General features: G+C 46.0%; 2 protein-coding genes across 2 annotated transcripts; one reads left to right on the top strand and one right to left on the bottom strand.

Moving 5' to 3' along the window:
• Positions 1-662: 662 nt before the first annotated feature.
• EI90DRAFT_3135300 (uncharacterized protein) lies at positions 663-3,142 on the bottom strand (the record flags this gene model as incomplete). Its single annotated transcript, XM_039064723.1, has 3 exons — positions 663-1,410; positions 1,460-2,709; positions 2,762-3,142. The coding sequence occupies 3 exons, from the start codon at positions 3,140-3,142 to the stop codon at positions 663-665; spliced, it is 2,379 nt and encodes a 792-aa protein (XP_038908803.1).
• Positions 3,143-3,778: 636 nt separating this feature from the next.
• Positions 3,779-4,919, top strand: EI90DRAFT_3021959 (uncharacterized protein; the record flags this gene model as incomplete). The annotated part of the gene is made up of 4 exons (XM_039057728.1): positions 3,779-3,915; positions 4,031-4,216; positions 4,304-4,566; positions 4,873-4,919. The coding sequence occupies 4 exons, from the start codon at positions 3,779-3,781 to the stop codon at positions 4,917-4,919; spliced, it is 633 nt and encodes a 210-aa protein (XP_038908802.1).
• Positions 4,920-13,782: the final 8,863 nt, after the last annotated feature.

Here is a 13,782-nt window from a genome sequence, read left to right as displayed (position 1 = left end):
ATGACCATCACCCCCCACCACCTCTGGTCCTTCCAGATTACCTAACCTCGGAGCTTCCAGATTCTGCAATCCCCTCCGACTCCCCTGATGGTTGTCATATCTGTACATAGCCAGTCCCGATCCGACTTCCGGACCCTCCTCTCCACCACCTCCAGAGTCTACCTTACCCATGTCTGCTCCAATACCCACCTTTGGACATGATGCCTCTCCTCCCACTCCTCACCTCCCCCTCTCACTCCTCCTATCATCCCTTACCTTCTGTCTGCTCCAATACCCACCTTCGGATGTGACCACACTCCTCTCCTCCTACTCCTCTCCCCACTCCTCTCATCACTCTCCTTCCTCTGACCCTCTTCTGCCAACCTCTGCCAAAGTTACGACCTTCCACTGCAGTCCCATACCCTGTACTCAGACTGTCAGAGACCAGGTTGAGAGGAGGGAGTGTCTCCGTGGCGGAGGGCTTTGGCCTCAGCGACTTGTGCCAGCTGTGCCAAGTAACACGTCCGTGCCCTAACTTACAAAGCTGGCAACCAGAACTAAAGGGGGATAAACTCTGGTCGATTTTATTACTGAAGTGTAACCTATGTACAAGTTGAGTATATATAGTTACAGTGAGGGTGGATCCGCAAATGGCAGAGCCAAGTGGAGTGGAGCTAATGGGGTTAAACATTAACCGATTGGACCAAGTAAAAGTCGAGGATCTGCTGGATATTCTTGGTCAATACCAGGTTCGTGGTCCCTTGAACGAGCTGAGGGACCCCGTCACTGTTATCCGAGTTGGGGAAAGAATCCTTCAGGTGCTTGGTAGCGCTCTCCTTCAATTTGATATGAGCATTTGCTAGCAGCTCATCTAGTGATTCCGGCAGATCTGGTGGAAGTGTGTGGTTAGGTCTTGGTAGACGGAAAGGAGCAGGTGGTGTGATGTAGGGGGTAGTTGAAAGTATTCTTTCGAGCTCGTCGATGGTAAAGCCGGAGAGGTGTTTGAGATACCGATCCAGCAGTAGCCGACGCCGTCCCAATCCAAGTGTGGCTCGTGCTTTGAATCCAGGGGAAATTGGCCTATGCCAATCATCTGTCATGTTCAGGTTGTAATCGATGTCCCTGAACCAGATGACATTTCCCGAGGCAAATGGGCGGTATTCTTCATTTTCCGCCTGCGCCCTCCATGGATTCCTGTCACGTCCATCTAACAGATCTGGGTGGGAGAAGTTGTCGGTGACAGGGAGGGAAGCACACATGAGCTGGTGCTCTGATGAACCTGCTGCTGGTCTCCTGTTCAGCATGTTGATCCGCCATGTGAGTGCAGCACTGAGCTCCAGAGCATGTCGTGCCAGTCTAGACCGGGGGGTCCCATTCATCTGAGCCTCAATGACCTGACGACATGCACGAGCCATCAGAAGCTTGAACAGCCTAGTTTCAACAGTAAGCCACTTCCATATTCTAGCAATTTCAGACTCACCACCACCGATCTGCAGGCACTGAGATGGTGCACTGCTCGATGAACTCCTTTGTCACTGTTCTCAGGGAATTTTTGGCTTTTCGAAGGGGAACGCGTATCTCCAATCTTGCCGTCCCTTCCGTCCTCTCATGATGAGCTGAATTCCACACTTCCTCCAGATTATCGAATTCCACTCTCAGTTTATCCTTGGTTTTTTCTCCAAACACGTTCTTTTTCGTGATTCCCAGCATAGGGTCAAACCTGTCAGCTCTCCTACAAACCCCCTTCTCCGACGCATACCATTGTGCATAAATGGGTAAGCGGGGGAGATGAGGCAATGCACAACGTCCTCCAGCCAGAGATAGGATTCCTGCTTGAATGTCGCAGAAATACCCCTCCCTTCCAGGCTGTGTCCATTGTCTTTCCACATCCCCCTGATACCCTGTGGCAAGGACCTGAAGAATTCGGTGGTGCTCTGATGCATCCCAGTGAAGAACATGGGCCTTCCTGCTTATTTCGAGCCCCACATCCACCCACGTGCTTTGCTGTTCTAGAGATGTGAGTCCACTGTGAAACATCCCCAGGATAAGTTGTCTGAAGATCGTCTCTTGATCCTCTTCACTGGAACCCTGCCCTTCCTCTGTGCCATTGTTAAAAGGGACAGGATGTGTGGTGCTGAGTTTGATTCCCTTGATCTCAAGGCCAAAGAAGAAGCTGCGAGCCCATTCGAAGCGTTCCTTCTTCCTCTCCAGGCAATCTCTCATATGTTCCACCAGTTCACCTAGCAGAGCAGCAGAAACCAGACGCTTCCCACCCACCAGCTTGCCATCCTTGGTGCGGGAGAGGATGCCACCCAAGAGCCGATAAGGGGGAAATGAAGGCGAGGAATGTGGAAGGATATGAATCAAAGCTGGACGCAGGATTTCATCGTAGAATTCCGCAATATAAGTCTCGCTGACCCTGTTGTTGTTGTTGTTGCCGTTGTTGTTGCTGTTGTTGTTGCCGTTGTTGTTGCCGTTGTTGGTGCCATTGTTGTTGCCATTGTTGTTGCCATTGTTGTTGCCGTTGTTGTTGCCGTTGTTGTTGCCATCGTTGTCATTGTCGGTATTGTTGGAGTTGTTGGTGTTATTTGTGTGGGTTGGGCCAGGTGGGGTTGTGGAAGGGGTGAAGTATGGGAAAAAAATTCTAATGAGGCCATTTTTTGAATAATTGCCAAGGCAATAGTTGGCAATCTTATTTGGTGCTGTCACATGGTCCCCAGGTTCACAGTTCTGGATGGAAGTGAGTTGTAAGGGTTAGAGTATGAATGACACTAAGGCTCACAATCTCGAATAGATGATCTGGAAGCTTCACATGCAGATTGGTGGAACCAGAGAGAGAATCCATAGGACGAGGGACAAGGGAAAGCTCCACACTGTCGAATAATGGCAACCCCTGATAGAACCCAATGATAGAGTCAAAGTCCCTGTGGAGGGAGATGCCTGCATCATCACCAGACAGGTTGGTTTTCATGTCTGCAGTATCAAGCTTGTAATATCTGCCATCATCATTCTTGCCTTCTAAAAGGAGTTGCTCAAATTGGATGTTCAGCCCCCCTGGTGTTCTGACAGAATCCAATCTGAATGCCTTTCTGACATATGCTGGGAACCTGATGGGCTGGAGATCTTCACCCAGATCTGAAGGTGTTGTTTCCCTGGATGCCATGGAGGGTTGTGAATGTGCAATAGAGAAAAAATTTCGGCAAGTGCCATTGAATACCGTGCCCACAATTGAATCCACTGTGACAGAAATTTCTGTCACACCTTCTCTAATATGTTCATGTGACTGTGACAGGAATTTCTGTCACACAATGTCTCTCCCACTGGTTGGTTGTATTACTGTTCTTGAGCACTAGTATGCCTGCACACTAAGGCAATGATAATTTCCGTTCGCAACTCAACCATAAAGGTTATATTACTACTTTAAGAACACTACTCCACATAGTAGCTTGGTATATTATATTTTGCTGCACATCAGGCTTGCTCACGAACACAACATCGAGGGAGTTCTTAGTGCAACATGTTATGATTTGGTTTGCAATCAAAAGCAGAATGCGCTGCATGTTCTTGTTGTTCACTAAGCACTATTATTAAGCTACCCTCGTTGTGTTTTGGTTGTGTTGTTTGTGAACAACAGTACGCTGTGTTGCACTAAACTAAGAAATACATCAATTGTTGGAAATCCCTTATGGCCACTGACTTGTCATATTATTTGCATATCCTGCTCCACCAGAAGGTTGTTGAAGAATAAGTGCAATGCCATATATATCGGTTCGACATGGTGTCGAACATCACGTGAAATATGACACACAAGAAAGATGAAACACACTGGGACCACTGCTTCCTAAATGGAAGGAAGTGCTGGCATGCAACCACGGTAACACTTTCGGGTCAGGACCAGGAGTTGGGTGCACCTGGACGCAGTTCCTCAGCACCAGGGTAATCCCGCAAAGGATTAGGCTGGCGGTGCCACAAAGTACAACTACCGTAGTACCTCTTGTCCCACAAAAACCACCTTGAAGAGTACCAAACATCTCTCCTCATCTCTCCACAGCCAAACCTCAACAATCCCCAAAATCCTCCCCCACTGCCTCTTAACTTTAATGAGGAAGATGACCCCATGGTTGACAGCTCCCCCATACATGCAACCTTTGGCAGTACCCCTGCCAGAGAAGTGGCCAAATGCCTCAGATCCCCCGACTCATCCAATATGCAGGGTTGGATCGTCGATCATCATAAAGTCAAGTTACACCTAAGTTACAATCGGCAATGAGCCAAGATGACTCTGCTAACCGACCTCCGGGAGCCAACAAGTCCCTGCTGACAGACCCTCCGAGGGACAACAAGTCCCGCTGGAACAACCAAGAGATGGTGTCTTCGATTCGCTCCTGCAAGACCTCGATCAGATCCTCGCCGATTACAACCTCCAGAAATCGTCCATATTCGAAGCGTACAATGCAGTCAACGCACGGTTGGAGTCAGAGTCAGACCTTACGACCACCCAACGTGCAGACACCTCGAAGAGGTACGGAGACCGACTCGAGGTCGCAGCTCGCTCCCGAACAGAAGCTGGAGTTAGAGGATCGCGAGGTGAGCAACCAAGTAGGCGAGACGAGACTGCTGCTCGAGCCGATGGGGCTCACGAATCAAGCCCTATCTAATCACAGTGGGTATTATGAATCATAATACTTGTGCCATGGCGATTTTTTGGTATCATAAAAAAGAGAAAAATCACACCTTTCCAACGGTGTAACGGGAATGGAAGTCCGGTAAACGGTTCAGGAGTTATGGCCAATTCATTGTCGTGCCCAGTCGTGCCCTAGTCATGCCCTATCGTGCCATTGGCCAGTACTCGGCCAGTTCTCAATATTATGACATATAAATTGGTGTCCAAAGGCCGTATGGATCTTCTCTACAAGATGCAAAAAACCCCGAGCGAATAGCTGCCACGGTTACTGAGTTATTGAGGCAACAAAGTTGTGCCCTGAGTTTCAGTGTTTGAGCTCAAGTTGAGAATCGATTTGTTTGGGGTGTATAGCATATCACAAGATAGGTATTGAAAATATATACACGATGCAGAAAACTTTGAGTGAAACGGGTCACTTGTTGTGAAGTTATTCAAGAAATAAAGTGTGAACATGGGACCAAGGGCACAAGTGGAGGGCACAAGTGTGTTTATTGAATAACTCGGGAACGAGAGCAGCTATTGACTCAGGGTCTTTTGCATCCGGTGGAGATTATCAATACGGCCTTTGGAACATCAACAAGGCCTGATAATACCGAGAAATGGGAGAGAAAACAGCAATGGCACAAGTAGGGCACGATTGACTTGTGCCCAATCGTGCCATGGACCATTACTCATCCATTTGTTGGTATTATCAGGCTTTAATAAATGTCCAAAGGCCGTATGGATGTCCTCTACAAGATGCAGCAAACCCGGAGTGATTAGCTGCCCTGGTTACCAAGTTATCAAGGAAAGAAAATAGTGTGCCAAGTCGTGCCCTATCGTGCCATTGGCCAGTACTCGGCCAGTTCCCAACATTATGAAATATAAACGAGTGTCCAAAGGCCGTATGGATCTTCTCTACAAGATGCAAAAAACCCCGAGTGAATAGCTGCCACGGTTACTGAGTTATTGAGGAAACAAAGTTGTGCCCTGAGTTTTAGTGTTTGAGCTCAAGTTGAGAATCGATTCATTTGGGGTGTATAGCATATCAAAAGGTAGGTATTGAAAATCTATACACGATGCAGAAAACCCTGAGTGAAACGGGTCACTGGTTGTGAAGTTATTCACGAAATAAAGTTCAAACATGGGACCATGGGCACAAGTGGAGGGCACAAGTGTGTTTATTGAATAGCTCGAGAACTAGAGCAGCTATTGACTCAGGGTCTTTTGCATCCGGTGGAGATTATGAATACGGCCTTTGGAACATCAACGATGCCTGATAATACTCAGAAATGGGGGAGAAAACAGCAATGGCACAAGTAGGGCACGATTGAGTTGTGCCCAATCGTGCCATGGACCATTATTCATCCATTTGTCGGTATTATCAGGCTTTGATGAATGTACAAAGGCCGTATAGATGCCCTGTACAAGATGCAACAAACCCGGAGTGATTAGCTGCCCTGGTTACCAAGTTATCAAGGAAAGAAAATAGTGTGCCAAGTCGTGCCCTATCGTGCCATTGGCCAGTACTTGTTGAGTTCTTAATATTATGACATATCAATTGGTGTCCAAAGGCCGCATGGATCTTCTCTACACGATGAAAAAAACTCTATCTAATCACAGTGGGTATTATGAATCATAATACTTGTGCCATGGCGATTTTTTGGTATCATAAAAAAGAGAAAAATCACACCTTTCCAACGGTGTAACGGGAATGGAAGTCCGGTAAACGGTTCAGGAGTTATGGCCAATTCATTGTCGTGCCCAGTCGTGCCCTAGTCGTGCCCTATCGTGCCATTGGCCAGTACTCGGCCAGTTCTCAATATTATGAAATATAAACGAGTGTCCAAAGGCCGTATGGATCTCCTCTACAAGATGCAAAAAACCCCGAGTGAATAGCTGCCACGGTTACTGAGTTATTGAGGAAACAAAGTTGTGCCCTGAGTTTCAGTGTTTGAGCTCAAGTTGAGAATTGATTTGTTTGGGGTGTATAGCATATCACAAGATAGGTATTGAAAATATATACACGATGCAGAAAACCTTGAGTGAAACGGGTCACTCGTTGTGAAGTTATTCAAGAAATAAAGTGTGAACATGGGACCAAGGGCACGAGTGGAGGGCACAAGTGTGTTTATTGAATAGCTCGAGAACGAGAGCAGCTATTGACTCAGGGTCTTTTGCATCCGGTGGAGATTATGAATACGGCCTTTGGAACATCAACGGTGCCTGATAATACTGAGAAATGGGGGAGAAAACAGCAATGGCACAAGTAGGGCACGATTGACTTGTGCCCAATCGTGCCATGGACCATTACTCATCCATTTGTTGGTATTATCAGGCTTTGATAAATGTCCAAAGGCCGTATGGATGTCCTCTACAAGATGAAGCAAACCTGGAGTGATTAGCTGCCCTGGTTACCAAGTTATCAAGGAAAGAAAATAGTGTGCCAAGTCGTGCCCTATCGTGCCATTGGCCAGTACTTGTTGAGTTCTTAATATTATGACATATAAATTGGTGTCCAAAGGCCGCATGGATCTTTTCTACACGATGAAAAAAACTCTGAGTGAAACGGGTTACTTGTTGTGAAGTTATTCAAGAAACAAAGTTGGACAATGGGCAAATGGGGCACAAGGCACAAGTGTGTTTATTGAATAACTCGGGAACGAGAGCAGCTATTGACTCAGGGTCTTTTGCATCCGGTGAAGATTACGAATACGGCCTTTGGAACATCAACAAGGCCTGATAATACCGAGAAATGGGAGAGAAAACAGCAATGGCACAAGTAGGGCACGATTGACTTGTGCCCAATCGTGCCATGGACCATTACTCGTCCATTTGTTGGTATTATCAGGCTTTGATGAATGTCCAAAGGCCGTATGGATGTCCTCTACAACATGCAACAAACCCGGAGTGATTAGCTGCCCTGGTTACCAAGTTATCATGGAAAGAAAATCGTGTGCCAAGTCGTGCCCTATCGTGCCATTGGCCAGTACTTGTTGAGTTCTCAATATTATGACATATAAATTAGTGTCCAAAGGCCGTATGGATCTTTCCTACAAGATGAAAAAACTTTGAGTGAAAGAGGTTACTTGTTGTGAAGTTATTCGAGAAACAAAGTTGGACAACGGACAAATGGGGCACAAGGCACAAGTGTGTTTATTGAATAACTCGAGAACGAGAGCAGCTATTGGCTCAGGGTTTTTTGCATCCGGTGAAGATTATTAATACGGCCTTTGGAACATCAACAAGGCCTGATAACACGGAGAAATGGGAGAGAAAACAGCAATGGCACAAGTAGGGCACGATTGACTTGTGCTCAATCGTGCCATTGGCCATTACTCATCCAATTGTTGGTATTATCAGGTTGCGACGGATGTCCAAAGGCCGTATAGATACTCCCTACAGGGCTTAAAAGACTTTGAGTGAATAGTTGCTCTGGTGACTGAGTTATTGCAAAAAGAAAGTTGTGCCAACATGGCACAAGTTGAGGGCACAAGTCTGTTTGTTGAATAGCTCAGGAACCAGAGTAGCTGTGGACTCAGGGTTTTTGGCATCTTGTAGAGGATATCCATACGGCCTTTGGAACATCAGAAGTGACTGATAATACTCAGAAATGAGGGAGAAATTGGCAATGGCACAAGTAGGGCACGATCGACTTGTACCCAATCGTGCCATGGGCCATTATTCATCCATTTGTTGGTATTATCAGGTTGTAATGACTGTCCAAAGGCCGTATAGATACTCCCTACAGGACGTAAAAAACTTTGGGGCAATAGTTGCTCTGGTGACTGAGTTATTGAGAAAAGAAGTAGGGCCAACATGGCACAAGTTGAGGGCACAAGTTTGTTTGTTGAATAACGCAGGAACCAGAGTAGCTATGAACTCGGAGTCTTTTGCATCTCATAGAGGATATCCATACGGCCTTTGGAACATCAAGAACACCTGATAATACTGAGAAATGAGAGAGAAATCATCAATGGCACGATCGACTTGTGCCCAATCGTGCCCTGGGCCACCACTCATTCATTTGTCAGTATTATCAGGTTGTAACGAGTGTCCAAAGGCCATATGGATCTCCCCTACACGACACAAAAGACCAGGAATTCATAGCTGCTCTGGTTCTTGAGATATTGAGAAAGGAAAGTTGTGCCTTTTCAGCAGGGGCACAAATGGCACAAGTACATATAGGAGATGAAATAGGCAGCTTGGACTGGACCATGTGATCAAGTTTGCTTTGGCTTGATCATGTGGTCAAGTTTGCTTTGGCTTGATCATGTGATCAAGTTTGGTTTGGCTTGATCATATGATCAAGCCAGCTTGAGCTTGATCATGTGATCAAGTTTGCTTGAACTTGATCATGTGATCAAGTTTGGTTTGGCTTGGTCATGTGGTACAGGCTGAGGGCACAAGTTGATATTGATTGAATAACTTGGGAAGGAGAGTAGCTAGGGACTTGGGGTTTTTTTCACCCCATCAAGGATATCAATTCAGCCTTCTCTGGTGACTGAGTCATTGCAAAAAGAAAGTTGTGCCAACATGGCACAAGTCAAGGGCACAGGTTTGTTTGTTGAATAGCTCAGGAACCAGAGTAGCTACAGACTCCGGGTCTTTTGAATCTTGTAGAGAATATTCATACGGCCTTTGGAACATCAATAGTGCCTGATAATACTCAGAAATGAGGGAGAAAACGGTGATGGCACGAGTAGGGCATGATCCACTTGTGCCCAATCGTGCCATGGGCCATTACTCATCCATTTGTTCGTATTATCAGGTTGTGATGAGTGTCCAAAGGCCGTATAGATCTCCCCTACAGGATGAAAAAAACCATGAGTTCATAGCTGCTCTGGTGACTGAGTTATTGCAAAAAGAAAGTCGTGCCAACATGGCACAAGTCGAGGGCACAAGTCTGTTTGTTGAATAGCTCAGGAACCAGAGTAGCTATGGACTCGGGGTTTTTTGAATCTTGTAGAGAATATCCATACGGCCTTTGGAACATCAATACTGCCTGATAATACTCAGAAATGAGGGAGAAAATGGCGATGGCACGAGTAGGGCACGATCGACCTGTGCCCAATCGTGCCATGGGCCATTACTCATCCATTTGTGCGTATTATCAGGTTGTGAAGAGTGTCCAAAGGCCGTATAGATTTTCTCTACAGGATGAAAAAGACCATGAGTTCATAGCTGCTCTGGTGACTGAGTTATTGCAAAAAGAAAGTCATGCCAACATGGCACAAGTGGAGGGCACAAGTTTGTTTATTAAATAACTCTGGAACGAGAGCAGCTATAAACCCAGGGTCTTTTGCGTCTCATAGAGAATATCGATTCGGCCTTTGGAACATTAATAGTGCCTGATAATACTCAGAAATGGGGGAGAAAATGGCGATGGTACAAGTAGGGCACGATCGACCTGTGCCCAATCGTGCCATGGGCCATTACTCATCCATTGGTTCGTATTATCAGGTTGTGATGAGTGTCCAAAGGCCGTATAGACCTCCCCCACCGGATGCAAAAGACTGCAAGTTCATAACTGCTCTGGTGACTGAGTTATTGCAAAAAGAAAGTCGTGCCAACATGGCACAAGTCAAGGGCACAAGTCTGTTTGTTGAATAGCTCAGGAACCAGAGTAGCTATAACCTTGGGGTCTTTTGCATCTTGTAGAGAATATCCATACGGCCTTTGGAACATCAATAGTGCCTGATAATACTCATAAATGAGGGAGAAAACGGCAATGGCACGAGTAGGGCACGATTGACTTGTGCCCAATCGTGCCATGGGCCATTACTCATCCATTTGTGCATATTATCAGGTTGTGATGAGTGTCCAAAGGCCGTATAGATTTCCTCTACAGGATGAAAAAGACCATGAGTTCATAGCTGCCCTGGATACTGAGTTATCCAGAAAAGATCATGGGCACAGGTTGTTTATTCCATAACTCAGGAATGAGAGCAGCTATGGACTCGGAGTGGATATCAATTCAGCCTTTTGACCATCAATAGAACCTGATAATACTCTGAAATGAGGGAGAAAACAGCAATGGCACAGGTAGTGCATGATTCGCCCAGTCATGCCATCAGGTTGTGATAACTATCCAAAGGTCACATAGGTCTCCCCTACATGATAATTCCTAGCTGTGAACGAGTTATCGAGAAAGCCCAAATGGCACAAGTTTTTGTTAGTCACATTGGGGCCTTTTCTGTAATGCTGATATGTGTCCCTGATTTTCACATTGCCCATGGGTTGAGTCGGGTATGGGGCTGGGCATTTTGGGTATGGGGTTGTGCGTTTGGGTATGGGGTTGTGCATTTGGGTAAGGCCGTGGTATGGAGTGCGGTCTATTGAAAAAATAACATTGAGTAACATTCAGCGTGAAGCGAGACAGCCCCCGCAGCGACCACCAGTGGGCTGCGAAGCTGCCCATCTGGTGTGGAGCGAGGACATTGGGCTGGGGAGCGAGCGTACCTATTCATTCAAAATACATATGGAAGTGGCACAAGGTATTTGCTGAATCAGTCTAGGGCACAAGTGTGTTTATTGAGTCACTTGGGAAGAAATGTAGCTATGGACTTGGGGTCTTTTTCATCCCATAGGGGACATCCATATGGGAACATCAACAGCGCCTGATAATCTCTTCCAGATGAACCTGAGTGACTAGCTGCCATGGTTACCAAGTTATTGAGAATAGTGTGCCCAGTCGTGCCCTATCGTGCCATTGGCTACTTGTCCAGTTATTAATGTCCAAAGGCCATATGGATCTTGTCTACAAGATGAAAAGAACTTTGAGCAAAACAGATCCCTTGTTATGAAGTTATTCAGGAAACAAAGTTGGACAATGGGCAAACATGGGACAGGGGCACAAGTGGAGGGCACAAGTGTATTTATCGAATAACTTGGGAACGAGAGCAGCTATCGACTCGGGGTCTTTTGCATCCGGTGGGAATTATCAATACGGCCTTTGGAACATCAATAGTGCCTGATAATACTCAGAAATGAGGGAGAAAACGGCAATGGCACGAGTAGGGCACAATCGACTTGTGCCCAATCGTGCCATGGGCCATTACTCATTCATTTGTTGGTATTATCAGGTTGTGATGGATGTCCAAAGGCCGTATAGATCTCCTCTACAAGATGTAATGAACCCTGAGTGAATAGCTGGCATGGTTACTGAGTTATTGCGAAAAGACAGTTGTGCCAACATGGCACAAGTTGAGGGCACAAGTGTGTTTGCTGAATAACTTGGGAACCAAAATAGCTATGGACTCTGGGTCTTTTTCATCTTGTAGAGGATATCCATACGGCCTTTGGAACCTCAATAGTGCCTGATAATACTCAGAAATGGGGGAGAAACCAACAATGGCACAAGTAGGGCATGATCAACTTGTGCCCAATCATGCCATGGGCCATTGCTCATCCATTCGTTGGTATTATCAGATTGTGATAAGTGTCCAAAGGCCATATGAAGCTCCCCTACAAGACGCAAAAGACCATGAATTCATAGTTGCTCTGGTTCCTGAGATATTGAAAAAAGAAAGTCATGCCATTGATTTTCAGCAGGGCACATGGCACAAGTAGGACATATAGGAAATGAAATGGGCAGCTTGGACTTGACCATGTGATCAAGTTTGCTTTGACTTGATCATATGATCAAGCCAGCTTGGACTTGATCATGTGATCAAGTTTGCTTTGGCTTGATCATATGATCAAGTTTGCTTGGACTTGATCATGTGACCAAGTTTGCTTTGGCTTGGTCATGTGGTCAAGTCACTGCAGGCTGAGGGCACAAGTTTATATTTATTGAATCACTTGGGAAGGAGAGTAGCGCCCAATCGTGCCATGAGCCATTACTCACCCATTCATTGGTATTATCAGGTTGCGATGAGCATCCAAAGGCCATATAAATCTCCCATACAAGATGCAACAAACCCTGAGTGAATAGCTGGCATGGTTACTGAGTTATTGCAAAAAGAAAGTTGTGCCAACATGGCATGAGTCAAGGGCATGAGTTTGTTTGTCAAATTGCTCAGGAACCAGAGTAGCTATGCACTCGGGGTTTTTTCAACTTGTATAGAATATCCATACGGCCTTTGGAACATCAATAGTGCCTGATAATACTCAGAAATGAGGGAGAAAACGGCAATGGCACGAGTAGGGCATGATCGACTTGTGCCCAATCGTGCCATGAGCCATTACTCATCCATTTGTTTGTACTATCAGGTTGTGATGAATGTCCAAAGGCCGTATGGATTTCCTCTACACGATAGAACAAATCCTGAGTGAATAGCTGGCATGGTTACTGAGTTATCGAGAAAAGACAGTCATGCCAACATGGCACAAGTTGAGGGCACAAGTGTGTTTACTGAATAACTTGGGAACCAGAATAGCTATGGACTCGGGGTCTTTTTCATCTTGTAGAGGATATCCATACGGCCTTTGGAACATCGATAGTGCCTGATAATACTCAGAAATGGGGGAGAAAACAACAATGGCACGAGTAGGGCACGATCCACTTGTGCCCAATCGTGCCATGGGCCATTGCTCATCCATTCGTTGGTATTATCAGATTGTGATAAGTGTCCAAAGGCCGTATGGATGTCCCCCATATGATGAAAAAGACCATGAGCTCATAGCTGCTCTGGTGACTGAGCTATCAAAAAAAGAAAGTTGTGCCAACATGACACAAGTCGAGGGCACAAGTGTATTTATCGAATAACTCGGGAACGAGAGCAGCTATCGACTCAGGGTCTTTTGCATCCGGTGGGGATTATCAATTCGGCCTTTGGAACGTTAACAAGGCCTGATAATACTCAGAAATGGGAGAGAAAACAGCAATGGCACAAGTAGGGCAGGATCGACTTGTGCCCAATCGTGCCATGGGCCATTACTCGTTCATTTGTTGGTATTATCAGGTTGTGATGGATGTCCAAAGGCCATATGGATGTCCCCTACATGATGGAAAAGACCATGAGCTCATAGCTGCTCTGGTGACTGAGTTATTGCAAATAGACCATTGTGCCAACATGGCATGAGTTGAGGGCACAAGTTTATTTGTTGAATATCTCAGGAACCAGAGTAGCTATGGACTCGAAATCTTTTGCATCTAATATAGGATATCCATACGGCCTTTGGACCATCAACAGTTA

Source organism: Cantharellus anzutake, assembly GCF_015039405.1.
Source record: "Cantharellus anzutake strain C23 chromosome Unknown EI90scaffold_135, whole genome shotgun sequence".
Taxonomy (NCBI): Eukaryota; Fungi; Basidiomycota; class Agaricomycetes; order Cantharellales; family Hydnaceae; genus Cantharellus; species Cantharellus anzutake.
The sequence above is the reverse complement of the archived record's forward strand: the minus strand, read 5'-3'. Positions and strand labels throughout refer to the sequence as shown.